The 17,810-nt window shown below is 49.3% G+C and overlaps 5 protein-coding genes across 5 annotated transcripts; 3 read left to right on the top strand and 2 right to left on the bottom strand.

The window, feature by feature from the left end:
• Positions 1–2,258: 2,258 nt before the first annotated feature.
• Positions 2,259–3,583, top strand: EPUS_05632 (uncharacterized protein; the record flags this gene model as incomplete). Its single annotated transcript, XM_007807653.1, has 3 exons — positions 2,259–2,373; positions 2,430–2,469; positions 2,593–3,583. The coding sequence occupies 3 exons, from the start codon at positions 2,259–2,261 to the stop codon at positions 3,581–3,583; spliced, it is 1,146 nt and encodes a 381-aa protein (XP_007805844.1).
• A 284-nt stretch (positions 3,584–3,867) lies between these two features.
• Positions 3,868–4,659, top strand: EPUS_05631 (uncharacterized protein; the record flags this gene model as incomplete). Its single annotated transcript, XM_007807652.1, has 1 exon — positions 3,868–4,659. The coding sequence occupies one exon, from the start codon at positions 3,868–3,870 to the stop codon at positions 4,657–4,659; it is 792 nt and encodes a 263-aa protein (XP_007805843.1).
• A 2,830-nt stretch (positions 4,660–7,489) lies between these two features.
• Positions 7,490–8,859, bottom strand: EPUS_05630 (uncharacterized protein; the record flags this gene model as incomplete). The annotated part of the gene is made up of 2 exons (XM_007807651.1): positions 7,490–8,167; positions 8,266–8,859. 2 exons carry the CDS (start codon positions 8,857–8,859, stop codon positions 7,490–7,492), a joined length of 1,272 nt encoding a protein of 423 aa, XP_007805842.1.
• Positions 8,860–9,493: 634 nt separating this feature from the next.
• EPUS_05629 (uncharacterized protein) lies at positions 9,494–10,991 on the bottom strand (the record flags this gene model as incomplete). The annotated part of the gene is made up of 4 exons (XM_007807650.1): positions 9,494–10,384; positions 10,434–10,831; positions 10,881–10,914; positions 10,962–10,991. The coding sequence occupies 4 exons, from the start codon at positions 10,989–10,991 to the stop codon at positions 9,494–9,496; spliced, it is 1,353 nt and encodes a 450-aa protein (XP_007805841.1).
• A 1,735-nt stretch (positions 10,992–12,726) lies between these two features.
• Positions 12,727–16,281, top strand: EPUS_05628 (uncharacterized protein; the record flags this gene model as incomplete). Its single annotated transcript, XM_007807649.1, has 2 exons — positions 12,727–15,777; positions 15,832–16,281. 2 exons carry the CDS (start codon positions 12,727–12,729, stop codon positions 16,279–16,281), a joined length of 3,501 nt encoding a protein of 1,166 aa, XP_007805840.1.
• Between the last annotated feature and the right edge of the window lie 1,529 nt (positions 16,282–17,810).

Raw genomic sequence — 17,810 nt, 5'->3', positions numbered from 1 at the left:
TTTGAAGAGTTTTAGTGCTGGAAACGACGAAAAGCATAGAGTGGATGGGAAAACCCGGTGAGAAAAGAACGCGGAGGGAAAGGGCAAAGAAAAAGGGAAGGAAACAGGGAGTTATAAAGAATGGTTGGTAGTAGATTGCAAGGCTGTGATTTTGCAGTTAACAGCCTTGCGAAGAAAACCCCCTAGGCAACCTGCCGTTTCCATAATAGCCACCATATACATCTTGCAGCCTAGCGTACGAGCTGCGAGTGCTGGCAGCGATTGTCATCGTATGCAGCGGTTGGCTCCTGGTAAAGAGCCCCTTTTCCAATGCAGGATGCAGGATGGATGTCTAGGCGAACGCCACGGTAGGTCAGGTCGGATGTGAAACAGGCACCGCAAGGCTGTCAGTGGTCGGGAGGTCAAATGGTACTCGTATGATCGGACCACATTGGGGGCTGAGCCTCTTCGTGCAATGAGTATAGTATTGCAGAAGGGTGGGTGTAGTCAGGGTGCATGCTCTGGTGGCTCCGAAAAGCTGCACAGAGAATCGAGTATGCCTTGTGTAATTGGATGGTTGACCCTGTCTTTTTAAGATTAGCTACTAAGTACTGCCGCGGACTTAGCGCCATAATTGTGCTGCAGCCTTGGCAGGAGGAACATACGGCGGGACTATTCTTGGGTTAGCCTCACATCCAAAATTTTGAACTCCAAATTTGTAAATCGCTGACTCCACAAGATGCCTTGTAAGATGCCTTGCAAGATGCCTTACAAGACGTTCTTTAATCTAAAAGAGAATTTTAAAAAGAAGATCTTTAAAAGAGGATCTCCTTAGGAGGAGAGAGTCTCCTTCAGATGGCAGTTGCACTCAGAGGACCGAGTCGGTAAGGAGATTGAAGCTTTAAGAAGGACAGGAAATCTGAGCTTGGAAGAATGGCGATTCCTGGAAGCTTGTCTGCACGCCGCATCTGGGAGTCTGTTCACGTCGGTGGTGATTTCGAGGTACGGCGGAGAGGAAGCACGTTTGAACAAAACACCAACAATACCCAGTTAGGCTATTCCTAATCGGATCTAATGCAGGATCTCCTCTACCAGTGATACTGCATTCAAACCTCGATTCCCTCCGTCTTCAAAGCATCACCGTATTCTTTCAGCGAGCTTCGTAGGAAGCTGAGAGCCACACTGCCAAGGAGGTATCAGGGTAGGGAATGACGCGGATGGAGGCCAGAGGACTTGTGAATTTCAGGCTTCGTGTGGGCTTGCGTCTAGCCAGGAAGTTCTCAGGATTACCGGTATTGTGCATTGCAAAAGTGTTGCAAAATTCTCAGCGGTTGTGCGCAGTTGCTGGCCTCGCTCCGTCAAATAGAAATAGATCTTGCAAGCCTCCTATATTCTGAGATCAGACGAATTATATAGCCAGGAGTTGCTGAACCTCGTCTAATTCTTTTGATATACATTAATAGTAATAGGTCTCACCTGATGGAGCCAACTCTTTACATCATAAACTGTATTGTTTCAATAGAATCTTATACATTTGATATACATGTCAAAGGTATTAAAGGATGCTCAACATGATTTTGATATGGAAGGCTTCTAACAGGTTCAGTAATTGAGTGCTCATGGGCTGTTCAAGTTTGACAGAGCAACGTCAGCAATCATTCTCAGTACGAGTACGCTCACAGGAATGAGTAAAAGCTAGCCCTTCCTGTACTAACTCGGTATCAGTAGTCAGTAGGGGCGTAAACATGGTCAGAGGGACAGATGGCTGAAGTTGAACTGACATAAGCCTCCGAGCCATGTCAAATAGCCCAAAGAGAGTCCTAAGGGTCCAAGGAAAAAGGCGGTCATAGCAGCAGCTCTAGGGCTACACCCCTATAACAAAGATTTTACGTGACACTAAAACTTAGATCGAGTGTACTAATGGCGCTCTAATCTTAGCGTATATTGATGACTTTTGATGCACCACTCCGTACACTGTTTCAGACTCGCTTATGGGAGCCAGCCAGACCCCTCTCCTCGCCCCACTCCTCGCCCCTCTCCTGTCCCCGCCGCTGTCCCTGGCAAGCTACGATAAGCTGTGGCGACAAGTGACATCACCCATTCGGCAATGAAATGAGCTTCCCCATGCCATGTTCACATCCATGTCCACATTCTGCCCTTTTCAGATGTTTCGTAGAGAGTACCTACCCAACATCGAGCAGGTTATTTCACATTAACCCTAGAATTTTGCTATCCAGTCTCAATCTTCTGCGTTCTTCCAGGACACGTCCAATTGTCTTATGTCTCCACCAGCCCCGTCCGACTCGTCCATACCAGACATGACAACCTCCACGAAAGCCATGATGGCTAAGGTGAAGCAACTGGTTCCGCCTATGCTTGAGAAATTCCACAAAGGTCTGTACCCCATGATGCCCTGCTCAACAGAACTGATTCTAATCTTCGGTACGCAGGCCAGTTGGGTCGGGTAGCAGTCATTGGAGGCAGCGCAGAGTGAGTTCTTCACTTCTTGATCCCTTACATATGCTACGGGGTTGTATCCGACACCTTCACGCTGAGCTTCGGGAGCCGCCGGCGAACAGCAAGGTTGAAGCTAACAATGCATCATTCCATCAGATACACAGGAGCACCATACTTCTCAGCCATGGCCTCGGCGCGATTAGGTCGGTGCTTACTCAAATGCCTGTTCTCTGGCATGTCAGCTGATATTGACCAGGATGTGATCTTGTTCGTGCTTCATCTCTGCGCTGAGAATCACTCTGCCGGGTCGCTAAGTACTCTCACTTTTCAGAGCTACGTGATCTGCGAACCGTCTGCATCACAGACCATTAAATCTTACTCGCCGAATCTCATGGTGTCTCCACTACTCCGCTCGACTAAGTCCCTTGCTACGAGCCATTTTGACCCATCAATCGAAGAAATGACGTCCCCAATCCTCGCTCTACTGCCGCGGCTCCACGTCTTAGTCATCGGTCTTGGACTAGGACGAGATGACATCACCCTAAAACAAGTTGCTGCTATCATCAAAGCTGCGAGAAGTCAGGACCCGCCGGTTCCTCTTGTTCTAGATGCTGATGGATTGTTCCTGATCAATTCGGACCCTGACCTGATTAAGGGGTACAAAGAGTGCATCTTGACGCCCAATGTGATCGAGTTCGCCAGAATTGCCAAAGGAATGGGTGTCAATCTTGATGAAGGAGATCGAAACAAGGATTGCGAGAACTTGGCTAAAGCACTTGGTGGAGTTTGTATTATTCAAAAAGGAAAGGTCGACCACATCTCAACCGGGGAAGGAACCACAACTTGTGACTTCGAAGGAGGTCTGAAGAGATCCGGTGGACAAGGAGACACACTGACTGGCTCGTTGGGCACCTTTCTGGCTTGGCGACAAGCATATCATGAAGGTTTGTGGGAATCAGCAAATAAAATGTCAAGAGAGGAGACACTTCTGGCGGCGGCATTTGCAGGCAGTGCTATCACCAGGGAATGCTCGAGGAAGGCCTTCAAAAAGAATGGACGAAGTCTTCAGGCTAGTGATCTGACAGATGAGGTTCATGGTTCATTTTTGAGTCTGATAGGTGAGCCAGAAGGTGATAGCAAGCTGTGAATATCTGCTTTGATAGTGGACTAGATGATCCAAGCGCATCCATTCATGCAAAAGCGGTCGAGTTCCTCTCAATTCGTTTTCTGGTCTTGCGGCAAAACTTCCAGAATTGGCATCAAAGAAAATACAGCTAAGTTAGCAGAAGTATGACAGCTAAATCAAATGACGTAACTGTTCGAAATATACGGAGTATATTTCAGACATTTCCAGCGGTATTTCTTTCGTAGTGAATTGAATCAGCTTTCAATGATAACTTGTTACGCTTTTTGTGTCCGCCAGTGATAATCATGATTCTAGCCTTGCCGTCGAAGCGTCTTCTTCGTGCGCTTTCGTCTATTCTGAAAGACAGCGCTCCTACACGCCCTGCCCCGAGGCACATATGCCTTGCATGCCGTGGGCAACTCCTGACTCCACGAGCCAATCGTGCTCCTCAAAGAGCGACAAGTTTGTTGATTACGAAAGCGACCCGCTCAGCTTCGACCTCAAGTGCTCAGGGATCTCCTGATCCCCAAAGCTCATTTACCCTGCCTGATATCTCAAGCCATTACTCCATCTTCCCAAACACGCTTCCGCTTGGGCCTCCGCCTGCCGGTCCATTCAATATAAACCTCACCGCACTTCGGCGCGAATTTCTTCAATTGCAAAGTCGCTTTCATCCAGACAAGTTCCCGCCAGAGCAGAAAGCGAAAGCTGAAGCTCTATCGTCAAGGATTAATGAAGCCTACAAAATACTTCGTGACCCATTGCTACGCGCGCAATATATCTTGCTCAATACATATGGGATAGATGTGACTTCCGAAGACAACAGCGCTCACCCGATGGATCTCGGGATATTGATGGAAGTGATGGAAGCGCAGGAAAATATGGAAGAAGCTGAGACAGAGAAGCAAATTATGGCGCTGAAAGAGCAGAACCAGGAGAGGATTGATGTGACACTGCAATTATTGGACGATGCCTTTTCCAGCCGCAACGCGGAGGTGGCAAGACGAGAGTGCATTCGACTTCGATATTGGGCTAGTCTCGCAGAGGGCTTGAATGCTTGGGATGGCAAAGGCAGCGAAGTGAGACTTGCGCACTGAGTTATCTAAGACTGAAAAGCTCGTGCACTGTGATATGCAATGAGTCAACCCATTTCATCACTCATCTCGACCTACCAACGCACCTTTTCGCCGTCATGACAGAAAAACCTGTCGCTGATCTCCTCCGTCGTTCTATCCACCTGCCTAAAGCAGCAATCTGCAGACTGCTCAACACCCAGCAACGGCTCCTCGACCAGCCCAGGACTACTCGCAAGAGGCAATCCCATCTCCGTCTTAAACCGCCCTAGCGTCAGGATGAATCAACGATATTCGAGTATTCAAAATGTGGTTTCGGCATGGCATAGTTTGCGGTGACGTTCTATTTGTCATAATTTAGCGTGTCAAAGGTAGGTCACACATAATACCGATACACGCGACGGATAACGAAATGATGAAGAATCTCCTACCAGTGGACTCCTCGAGAAGTGGCAAAGTGGCCTGGAAGAGCAGAATAGGTTCAACCTTATTAATGAGAAAGTGGGATTCGCGATCTGAAGGCTTATCAGCAGCAACTGGTCTCCATTGCCCATTGATGTCGTCGATTGCTGTGACCATATACACGAATGCCATGTTTGGATTGGACGGGGACCTACCGCGCATCAGTGCGCATCATCCGACGCAGCATTGTGTCTTCATGATATGATTTTGAACCCTCCGCTTTGAGGAGGGAGGGCAGGCTCTGCGACGTCGGAAGAATAACACTCGGATAGGTGTGACAACTGCCGTTTGAGGCAACTCGAGAGCTTCCCAACAAAGCCTTCATTGGTCTCGCGGTTGCCATAGTTGCTGAAATATGTCTTCAGTATGGATGGTTGCTTCTGGAGCTGGTTGCTTGCCGACGACAGCAGATTACAGTAGGATCACGGTGTCTGTGAAGCGTGCTCGACTAGGGACGTTTCCGATCGGGACTAAATTCAATCTCTTGGATCTGGGAATATAGTCCTACTTCGATGTGAATCTGCCCACTTTGTGTATTCCACGTCCTCAACGCACGCAGACCAAAGGTCCATCTTCTGCAATACACTAAGACTAGATAGTTGTCTATGTTGCCAAGTTGAAAGATCTTCAACAGCTCAAGCTTCTGAGCTACATCCTCATGCGTAGACCATCGAGCCTACCAAGACTTTTAACATCCTTACGTCCCACTCTTTTCCTTTCACAAGGCTTGCAACGTTCATTGCTCATTACCCAATGCCGCCAACGTGACGCCCCGCAAGCCTTGACCCACGAACAAGAGCAAAGCTAATAAATCCTCAATTGCGATGCAATACCTGACAGGCAAGGGAGCTGAATGGCTCGGCGTGAATTGCTTCGATTGCAAAAATCTCTGACTCTGGCTGGGTCTTAGTTTGTCGTATGTGGGTTGAAAGGACAACCCGGTAAACAAGTTGACAGTAAATACTGATAACCCGAAAATATTCCGTGGCACACTTCAAACTCAATCACCTAAAACATTGAAAACACACAGCACCAAATGCCAAGAAAAGAAGGAATATAATCAACTAATTAGCAGTAGTTTCTGTCCCCGGGCATATGGTCGATTTGGAATAATACTTCAATTGACAGAAAAGCCTCCTTTGCGAGTTTTCATAGCAGATGATTCCTGTTAGCCCTCTGATTATCCTTGGCATTGACCAGTAGTACGTAATCAGTCTAAATTATTCTGAGAGTCCCGAACCTGATGTATGAATGTCGGATATGAAAGACGCTTGGAAACATCTTCGAACTTTTTGCTAATTATGTGGGAGGTTGTGGTCATGGGTTCGAACCTGGGCTGGGGAGCTTTCTTTAAATTATAAACCTACTCTTTTTTTGTACTGATTTTGTTCCTCTGAATATAAATCGAAAGGGACTATTGTGTTGATCTTCTGAGAGGGCCTATTGGCCATGTTTCAGATCGTAATCCCTGCGCTTTGCCGCTTTCGATTCTACTGCAATTTCGCTTCTAGCCAATTGTACTTAGAGCTACGCTCGCTAACCCCCCTAGCTATCAATCAACTCGCTTTCTACGCACTCTGCACAGCAGGTTCGCATATTGTTATTAGCAGCATTAATAATTCCAAATAAAATAGCCCAGGAAGTCGTATCCTCCCACCATCAGGATTCTACCGAGCACTATGGGAGCTGAAGAGCTGGGGCCATATCTCAAACAGTTGCGCCAGAGATCGCGCGACCCGTCCTTGACCAGTTCTTCTTTTGTTCCACCAAGTCATAGCCTTCCACGCATGAGATCTCCATCCGAATTTGAATGTCGTTGCACTATTCTATCCTTGGTATAAACTACCGTGAGGGGCGACTGCAATCCATTTTCTTACCGACCACGGAGGAGAAGCAGGAGCAAGTGGAGCAGAAGTTAGGATCGGTCATTTTCCAGTTAGCTATACCGGCATCTGTGCGGCAGTCCAAGCTATCTTTACCATGAAGCGTGTGCTGGTAGTCCTGATATCATTCCTGCCTCTACACCTTCGTGATGACTACAGAATCGACACGAGCAAAAGATATGGCGGGCCTGCGGAACGGAAAAAGAAGCGGCTTATGGAGCCGGATGTGTAATTATCTATATACCTGAGCTTGGTGGTTACGTACTGGCCTGATTCTCTGGCTGCTTGGATGGGTTGGAGACATCCACATTCCAGTTTTTCGCCTCGGGGGATCATATCCCTGTAAGCTCGACACAATCCTCCAGCAGGAACTATCGGCTGCTGCCCCGAGGCAGGTTGATAAATCGGTGAGATGCGACGGCAAGATCCTTCAGTGGTACAGGCACCATCATCGAGTAGACCATAGAACTTTCGGATCCCTCCTCGTACCACATTCCTCCATCAAATACCTACTGCACCTTCTTCTCACCACCCAGCGCTTCCTTCTCCGCCCTCTCGCTCAGCACAAAGCTCTTCACCGCCCGGGCAAGGCCTTCCTCCAGCCCAACAAGAGGGGTATACCCACATCTCCTCTTCAGCTTATCACAGTTGAAATATCGTTGCATGGTAGCATACCTGATGGACTGTCTTGTCATCTTTGTCTTTTTTCCAGTGATATACGTGCTCATCTCGGCGAGTGCACCAACAGGCAACAAGAACCCCTTAGATAGCTGCCATACTTTGCTCATAGATACAGTTCGGCCATACAATGTCCAAACGTAGCGTGCGATATCCCAGAAGTAGGCTGGGGAATCATTCGTAACGATGAAAGCTTCGCCGTCGACCTTCTCGTGATCCAACGGGACGGCTTCGCCAGCCGCTATCCGCGCAGAAGTGTGCAAGAGAGCTTCGGCTGCTACAGCTAGGCCATACGCGACGTTGCCGACATAGGTACAGTCGAAGAGATTGTTGCCCTCGCCGAACTGAAAGTGTAGTTGCCAGTCCGGTGCATGAGCAGCGGTCTGGAGGAGAGCGTCTGTCATACCGGCGCGATCTCTCTCGCCAACAATTCCTGCAGGTCGGATGGCGCAGGTTAACATGTCGTTATGCTTTTTGTTTGCTTCCAGCACAATCTCTTCGGCATCAGCCTGTCCTCAATGCGCTTATCGTCAGTCAAGACCCCACTAGGAATAGGATGGACTCCTCCCAACGACCAGAAGATTTCCAAGAACAGCAATGAACGTACCTTGCTTTCTGTGTAGTATTCTACGGGATGTGGTCGCACAAGTGGCCACCTCTCATCGGCATTGATCAGGTCATTAAGACAATCATGGACCACCGAGCTCGAGCTTGTATGTACGAATGCCTTGCATTTACCACCCCAGTCTCCATGCGCGCCTCCAGCAACTTCTAGCAGAGTTTTTGTCCCTTCAATGTTGACTTTCCGCAGGATCTCACGTGGCGCGTCATAGGTGGGCGAAGCGGTGTTGATAACGACTTGAGGCTTCACCTCCCGAAAGACAGGGAGGAGGGACGCAGGGTCGCAGAGGTCTCCTTCGTGGTAAGTGGCGCCTGGTAGACGGTTGCGATTACATCTGAGGTCAAGGACGTGTACTTCTGTCTTTGCATACAAGGGGTATCGCGAGCGTAGAGTGGGGAATTCGAAGGATGCTGCATCAGGCTTCGACGTTCGCGTCGAGGTAGCAGGCTTAGGCAGAGGAAGATCTTCTTCAGAGGCAAAGTTAAGGAATTGGTCCACCACATGGTAGCCCAGGAAGCCGCAGCCTCCCACGATCAGGACTCTACCGAGCACTATGGGAGCTGAAGAGTCTGGCGCCATAGCTCGATTGCCGGAAAATGGAGGGATTACTGGGGTGTGAGCTCTAGATTGAGAAGCATGATCGAACAGAGACCAAAGTAGATACAGCTCTGTAAAAGTACAAAATTTGGTCAACTGGAGAAGTTGGCGCCGCGGGAACGGTTGATCCTGACCGGGGTGCCATGGCAAAAAGTGGTGCGATGCGGGTCACGGTGGGGAGAAATTATTAGTTAGGTTCTGGAGCTGGTCCACGTTCCCAATCATATATATTGCAGGCATGGTTCATATGGACGGTAGTAGTACAACCTACTACAGGGATGCTTACTTCACTGTGTGGATACATGAAAAGAGGCTCATATTGCTTGTCATATTTGTGCAATCAAGAAGAAATAGTGCAGCATTAGCTCTTCCCTCAGGGAACCTCACCGTCACAACGCCATCGCTCTGAATGCTGAACCTTGTTCACAGACCACTGCATGGCAAAGTTCTGTATCCTCCGCTACTGGTGCGGCCCCAGGAGGCATCATCATACATAGCCACCTTGCGCCACCTTGGATGAGGCTGGGTATGAGAAATAACAATAATCCTCCGACCTAGACAAGCTGGTACAGCAAGTCCGAAGGATTAATGGTAAGCAAGATGCACAGCACCGTTATTAACATTCATCCATGCTTCGTTCGACCGATCGGCGTAGCTGGCGGTGATATTTCTTCTTGTCATCTGCGCTGCCCCAGTACAGTTTTGCGGCCTCTGGATGTACAGTTGTCCGTGGATCGTACGGTGGAGAGTCATCTTCCAGAGCTTCAACGATGGCATCGATATGAGACTTCATCTCCTCCACCTTCTTGGGGAAGTAACAGAGTGTGCCGTCTTTGGCGACTCGATGATGATAGATAGGCGTCAGAACTTTGACTCTGGGTTGCTCGTCCGGAAAGCGAGGGCTTAAGCAAATCCTGATCTTGAACATTCCTCCGTCCAGATGGGTCATGGGCTTGCCAAAGTACGTTATCTGCCAGACAAAAGGGTTATCGCTCGCGAGCTCCAGGTCGATTGTGAAAGCTTTGTCCTTGTGTGCTTCAACAATCTGCTCATGCTGGCGCTGTAGATTAGCAGACACGCCGACTTCTCGTCTCTTCGCGTTCAGACCCTCCTCGGCCCATCTCTCGGTTTCCATGTGAATGGTGCTGTGAATTAGATTAAGTCTTCGCTTCAGATCACTGTATTGGTATGTGCCGTCCATGGTGTTGCCTCCATGCTCAAATTCCATTTTTTGAAATTTCTCGCCATCCCGGTGCTTCTTAGCATATGTCTCTATGGTGCTCAGATAAGTGTCGTAATACCAGAGGAAACGTCTTTTGAACAGATCCTTGAATGGTTCGAATTTGGTTTTCTCCACGTCACCCATTTTTTCCAGCGCTTCTTCTACGTCCTCGTCAATCTCTGACTCCCAGGCCGGTGCTGGCGGCTCCACTTGACCATTCGGCAAAATGCCGAGTTGCTCCTCGAGCTTCTGGATGACAGCGATGCGCAACGTTTCGTGCCGAATCTGCAACTGGGTCAGCTGCCGCTCTTTGCTCCAAGCATAACGTTATTACCTTATCCACATAGAGAGCTTGGTGCCTCAGCTCGTCTGGCCCCTTCTTGTTTTCGTAGCCTGGCTCGTTTTCGTATGGATTGGAGGACATCAAGCTTTGAATGGAGATTAGAATTGATTCCAGGCCCTGCGCTGAGGACCATTCTTCTCCAGGACGTTCCCCCCTCCATGTCCCTAAGATCGACAAGCACACCTTTCCCCCAGCGTAGATATTAGGGTTGAACCGACACCTGCCCCCATTCGTGGTGGTTGCTGTCACGGAAGGTGGGCTGCTCGGATAATCTCTGCCCAGCCTCACGTTGAACTCAAAGAAGCCAAACTCGTAGGGTGTTTCGGGAGGACCAACGATGAGCGCCTTGATATGTTGGATGTTGGAGTCCCGATATGCAACAGCGATAGCTCAAGGCTTGTCAGAATAAGGCAAATAGGGTAGTGGGAAAGCGCTTACATAGGTCAGTGCCTTGTTGAATATGGCGAATCTCCTGCCTAGAAGTCAGAGCAGTGTGGGAGCACTGGGCCGAATGCTTACCTTTGTGATTCTTACAATCGTTGAGGCCATAACGGTAGCTGGTGGCTGGCGTACGGTTCAGTTATAAGATCGGGCAGGCGTATGATGAAGTTGTGTCATAGGCCTTCTGAACCAAAGGAGCATGACTGCAAAGAACAGGAGGAGAAGGGAGAGGATGCCTTAGATAGTATTCGCAGTACTACTTAAAACAAGAGAACAAGGTGCTCAGTGCATGATCCAGGCATCAATGCACTAACTGCAAGCAATCGTGGATCTGTAAGAATTGGTGGCCATTGGTCATGCACATCATTGTCTTCGCCTCTCCGTTTCTCCAATGCCCCAAAGGCTCAACGACGCGCCGCTGAGCCGCAGCTCTTAGCCTCATGCATAGAATGATAAGGCTGGAAAATGGCCTTTTGTTGGGTGGTTTCTACGCCGTACTTCGGGTGCAATAGGAGATGTCATCAACTAAGCATCTGATGCTGGCATTCCATACTGTTCACTGTAGTCCTGGAACAGGTCAAGCTCCCTAGGCTTTACCTGCGAGGTCAAAGATAGGGTATGCTACGATGACCCTTCCTGAGCAGAGCCCACCATTTGAATACTACTGATGATGAGGACTACGGTGTACGCAGTACTGCTAGAACAACGAGAAAAGCTGAACACACATGCTTCTGAGGTAGTGTGTTGGTGGTGGCTAGTAACAGTCCGGCTCAAGTTCAGGCAAGCTGTAAGCTCCAAGCTCCAAGCTCCAGGAGGTGACTTTATTCAGCCTTCACCTTGAAAGCTGCTATATAAAGTACCACTAGCAGCATCCACTGGGTAACCTTCAGAGCTAAGTGGCCCACTGAACTGAGCACCTATGAGAACTAAGTTAGTGTTGTAGAGAGTTTGTAGTGCAAAGTATAGCAGTGAAAGATTTCAAGTAACTAAGTTACTCACTCACCTAGTAACTTAGTAGTTGCCGTGCAGTGGTTTCTCTCGTTATTCCTGTCCTCGAGGCGCTAGGTGGCTTGGCTGGGGTCATATTTCTTGCGCTTCCGAATAACTTCCTAGGGGCAAAGGTCTGGTGTCGTGCTTGACTGCGAAACTGGAAGACCTGCACTGTTCAATCTGTTCATCCTCAGCAGCTTGTCGTTGTTGCGTGCGGATCTTTTTCCATTGTCGCTCGTTTCTTCATCAAATACTGACTAGACTACGCTGCTGCTGCTGCTCCGCGGGACAAACCCTGAGGGTTGGAGCAGCTATTACTGCGAACAACACCACGCCTTTTCCTCACTCCGATTTTCTGCAGCCTGCCTGGAACTACGCCTACTTTGATCTGTAACACCTCGGCCTGGGACCTAGATCTCAACTGCCTTATGAGGCACTGGAGCTGTGAAGTTTCAATTGGTATAAGCTGCTGTTAGAGTGTGATGCTTGGAGGGTTATGAAAGTGAGGACCTGTCCTGAAGCTTGTCAACCAGATTTGAGCAGCAGCCGGAATTTCCACCAGTAAGCAGATACGGACTTTTTGTCACTTGGTATAGTCCTAATGTGAAATCTATGGCAGGCACCTTGGTCACGAATTTGTGCAACCACAGTCCACCTATCTCCGTCTCGTACATCTGACTTGACGCTGCTAGCACTGCTCTATCCGTTCTGGCGCCCATTGCGCTCATCAAAACAATTCTCCTCATCATAAACTTTGCGCTCCTCTCTTCACTCCATACGCCCTGGCGCCCCTCACGCCCGTCAGCCTTTTGCCGGAGCTTTCGTCGCTCAAATAGCCATAGTATTTCCCGCTATGGGTACCAACACATATGCCGAGAATGGGGAAGCTCCATACTTTATGAACGGGCAACATAATATTACCCTGCCTCACGAATCTGGCAATGGTGGTCATTACGACAGCGATGCTCAGTACTCAACCGACAGCCGCTCTGGTAGACACCGAGAAGTCGAAGAGAGCAACGCCACCAGGTCTAGAAGTCGATCAAAGCCGAACGGTGTAACGCGTCAAAAACCCTCCAACGCACAGCTGAGAACCTGCAAAAAATGCGGTGAAGGTCTTACTGGGCAATTTGTTCGTGCTCTGAATGGGACATTTCACCTCGATTGTTTCAAGTGCAGAGATTGTGGTCAGATCGTTGCCTCAAAGTTCTTCCCCGTTGATGACGAAGACGGTACTGGACCCTATCCTCTCTGTGAAACTGACTACTTTCGTCGGCTGGACCTGCTTTGCTACGAATGTGGTGGAGCTCTTCGAGGCTCATACATTACGGCACTGGATCGAAAATATCATATCGAGCACTTCACCTGTTCGGTTTGTCCAATCGTATTTGGAGCCCAAGACAGCTATTACGAACACGATGGCAAGGTATACTGTCATTACCACTACTCCACCCAATTTGCACAACGCTGCAACGGGTGTCAGACCGCGATTCTCAAACAATTTGTTGAGATCTTTCGCAATGGAGCAAATCAGCATTGGCATCCAGAATGTTATATGATCCACAAATTCTGGAATGTACGCCTTGCTCCAGGTGGTACTCCGGCGGAGCCAGCAGAAATTGAGGCAGATGTCTCAGAAGCTCAACGCGAAACTGTGAAAGAAGATGAGGAAAGGATGGAGGCCAAAGTCTACCGTATTTGGAGCATACTTTCGACCTTCGAGGAGTCATCTGCCGCGTGTATCTCTGACATGCTCCTCCATGTAAGCAATGGAGCTTATGTTGACGGGGTCTTGGTAGCCAGGAAATTTATCTGGCATGTTGACATTCTTTTTGGGGCAACCGACAGACTTGCCGACATGATTGCAAGGTCTTCTCTGAAAGAGCTTTCGTATGGGCGAGAGGCCAAGCTCCTATGCAAGAAGATTGTTGCGTTCTTTACACTCCTTTCGAAGACGCAGGAGACTGGCGTGCGGAAGCTTGGTGTTACGCAGGAATTGTTGTCTCTTGTAACAGGTCTCGCCCATTACCTTAAGCTGTTGATCAGGATCGGATTGCAAGGAGCGCTGAAGCTCGAGCGGGAAAAACAGTCCGCCGAAGGTTTACATCGCTTCCTCAGCGAGTTGGAGGATTTAGAGTCTCTCAAGGAGCGAGAAACGACCTCTCTGGATCTGAACGATAGCAACACAGATCTTGCTCACGCAGAATCCGATTGCTGTTTTGCTTGTAGAGAGCCTATCGACGACGAATGCGTTCTACTCAACGGGCGAAGGTGGCATCTGAAGCCGTCCCATCTCATATGTGCCAGCTGTCAGCGAGACCTTAGCACCGACTTTCAGGAAGGCACTGTTAGTGAAGCAACTGGCAAAGTATATTGCTCGAAACATCTAAACCGGGCTCAGGATGCCTCCTCGGGCTTTACGTACGTCACCAAATTGCAACAATACGTCTTTCTCCTACGAGTTGCACTTGCACGGTTGCTTCAAGTCCTCAAATCAGGTGGTACCCTTCCTCACACCTCTGACGATCCAAATCTCAATCCTTATGAGGCCAACGAAGGTCATCGCGTCTCTCCGTCCGGAGAGCTTTCAGCTCCCCACCAAAGGATCAATTCCCGCTCTCGGTCCTATGCAGGTGCATTTCGTGAACCTGCAGCGGAATCATCCCTTGAGCAGACCGTTGGCGAAATGAAGCGGCTTCGGTCAACGCGTAATGAACGGACTCTATCTACCGCCTTTCGAAAATCTAGAGCGTCTCGCATATTAGACGGGCCGAATGGCATCAGACCTGGATCAGCTGGAGCTGATGGGTCCGACTCCAAGCAATTTCAAATAGTCGAAGAACGAGACATCGATGGCAAGACCCGTCCTGAACTTACATTTGGCAATCAGGACGCGCTGACCCTAGACGACATTCCTCGGATCGTGGCGGCCGAACAGGCCAAAGAGCAAAGACCCAATGCTTACCGTCACGCCCGCGAAAATCTGTTCGCCTCTGGTGACCCCGCTCCGAGGTTGGTGAATGGGCATCGAAGACCTACCTCTGCAGGTCCAAATGAGCTTCTATCAGGAGAACCTTCTGCAACGCGGACCAAGCGATTCTTCTCTGAGCTTTCTGCACTAGAGTATTTTATTGTTCGTCATCTTGCGGTGCTGTGCATGGAGCCACTGCTTAAAGGACACTTTGATCTGGAAGAATTGGTTGCCCTGATCGACACAAAGTCTAAAGCGTCTTTTTGGGACAAGATCGGCAAAGCGTTCAAAGCCGATGGTAAGACCAAGAAAAAAGGTGTCTTTGGTGTTCCATTGGACAATCTTCTTCAGACACAGGCCGCCGAATCAACTCATGGCGTGGGACCGGGTGCTCTCAAAATCCCGGCACTCCTTGACGACTCCGTGTCTGCTATGCGACAGATGGACATGTCAGTGGAAGGCGTGTTCCGAAAGAACGGCAACATCAAGCGTCTAAAAGACATGGCCGAGCAGATCGATGCCAACCAGATTCCAGATCTCAGCCGCGAAAACCCCGTGCAGATTGCGGCCCTCCTCAAAAAATTCCTACGTGAGATGCCAGATCCGCTTCTAACTTTCAGATTGCACAAGCTCTTTGTGACTTCGCAGAAGATAGAGGAAGAGAAGAGAAACCAGGTCCTCCATCTCACTTGCTGTTTGCTGCCCAAAGCCCATCGCGACACGATGGAGGTTCTTTTTGCGTTTCTGAAATGGGTGGCGTCTTTTGCACACATTGACGACGAGTCTGGCAGCAAGATGGACAGTCACAACCTCGCCACAGTAATGGCACCAAACGTACTGTACACAAGTGCCAAAAATCCAACAGTCGATGACAGCTTCTTGGCTATCGAGGCGGTAAATCAACTGATCAAATCGAACGAAACGTTCTCGCAGGTAAGGCCTACTTTGCTCAAATGTCCAAGCCAAGAATCACTGACATTATACTAGTTGCCGGAGCATATTCAGTCCATTCTCGCCGACAGCAATTTACATAACGATCCTGCGGAAATAACTGCTCAGCAAATCCTGACCAGGTACGGAGACATCGCCAGGGGTCAGGTTCCAGTCCACCAGCAAAATGCACATCCGCCAGACGCACCCGCACAAACCCCACTATCTGCTGCCTCAAACAGGTCAAACGCTGCTCCGCTGGCAACTCGAGTTGACGTTGATCCTTACCAAACCAACGCATGGCAGAAACAGAGTTCTGTTCGGCACGTGCAAGCGCCTGGAGCAGCGTCCTACCCAGCCGGACAGCCAAGTCAATCTTATAGTGCTCCTGACAGTCCATTCCTGCGCGACCGAGCAGGAAGTGCGAGTAGCCAGGGCAGCTTTGGTGCAGCTGAAGGTCGGCGAAGTTATTACATGAAGCCAGGGACACCCGGAGTCGTCAGTTGAGTGACAGCTTATGAATGAATGCAAATTTGCAACACGTCCTTCTGCTCTCAATAATCTACCATTGAGTTGCAATCAGGGCGAAGGGGTAACCGATCATGTCCTCGCCGTCACTTGAAAGGAAGGCAGGGTTTTCCCACCAAACACTAATGCCTGCATTGCGCCCGGAGTTTCTCTCGGGACGAAGTTTCACTGGTTACCTAGTCGGCCTTTCTTGATGGATAGGAGCAAGTTGAATGGCTACATCAGCAGGAATATCTCTTGATGAGATGGGTTGAAGATGGGGTCGTACACAGGGTAATGACGCCAGTAATCTATTGCAGTGCATTCACCAACCAGCATTGGACACATACGGGACAGGGCGCTATTGGATGAGCAGCCATGGCTTTTCAGCACCACTGGAGCATGCCTTTTTGCACAGCAGGTCAGGTTATTGGGCTTGGGAGGCACTGGTAGGTACTTGCTTTGATAGTCAGTAAGACGACACCAATCGCATGCTGCAAGTTCTCTACTCGAGATGCGCAAGCAAGATGTATGCAGCAAGTAATGAAAACAACTGCAAAAACTGTTTCATCAAGACTTGTGCCCAGGAATAAGCCTGAGGAGCAAGCCTCAACTACGGAACCGGTAGTCATTGTTGTCCTTGTGCAGAAGAGGTATGTCGCTCAATCACTATGTAAGGTCGAGTCGGGCCAGGATGGTGCCACAGCATGATCTAGATTACAAGTAGGTGCATTGAGCCTTCGAAGATGACGATTCGACTGGTCTCGCACGTCGAAATGTCGTGCTGCGCGCAGCCGCTTCTGAGACGCTTTTATAACGTACGACGTATGTAGAGCAGACAACGGGCGATCCTGTAGACCCGGAGCTCAACATGCGAGCTAGTAGTTGTGGGGAAGGGACTGCCAGGGACCTCGGACGGGAGAAAATAATCGTCGATCACAACCTCGTCCCCTCGTACGGAGCAATTCAAGCTCTGGCTATCCCGCCTTTGAATTTTTGTGAAGTGCGTCACGCAGTCTATTTTCAAACTCGAGGATACAAGGGTTAAACAATGGACACTGCCGGCAAGGTAATGCGTGATGATTGAACCCTACGCACCCGCTTGCGCCACAATCCTTGTAGAAAACTGCAATCTGGGATGAATAAATGGTTTCCAGGACTATGGGTCTTGCCTACAAACAACCATCAGCTGTTGAGGAACGTTGGCGGGTAGTGCTGCCCGTAGTGCTGCCCAATGGTAAATCTTGAGACCTTGTTGTAGTTGGATAGATTTGAGTAGCTCTTTCTTTCAACCGCCAGGCTGCTGAATGCTGTGTCTGAAGATCCAACAATAGCAGTGATTACTTGATTTAGGATCTCTGGTTTTAGGTGCAGGTGCAGATTCTGAAAGAATAGAGGAACTCCCTGTTCGCACCCATTTATAACAACAGGACGGTCAAGTATCCCACCCAATTAGTATTAGTTTAGCGGGACTGAGGAGAGATGCCCCGAATGCTTTCAATCTGGGGGGGGCAGCCCGAGGCGAGAAA

The sequence above is a fragment of the Endocarpon pusillum genome (assembly GCF_000464535.1).
Source record: "Endocarpon pusillum Z07020 unplaced genomic scaffold scaffold7183, whole genome shotgun sequence".
Classification (NCBI taxonomy): Eukaryota; Fungi; Ascomycota; class Eurotiomycetes; order Verrucariales; family Verrucariaceae; genus Endocarpon; species Endocarpon pusillum.
The sequence above is the reverse complement of the archived record's forward strand: the minus strand, read 5'-3'. Positions and strand labels throughout refer to the sequence as shown.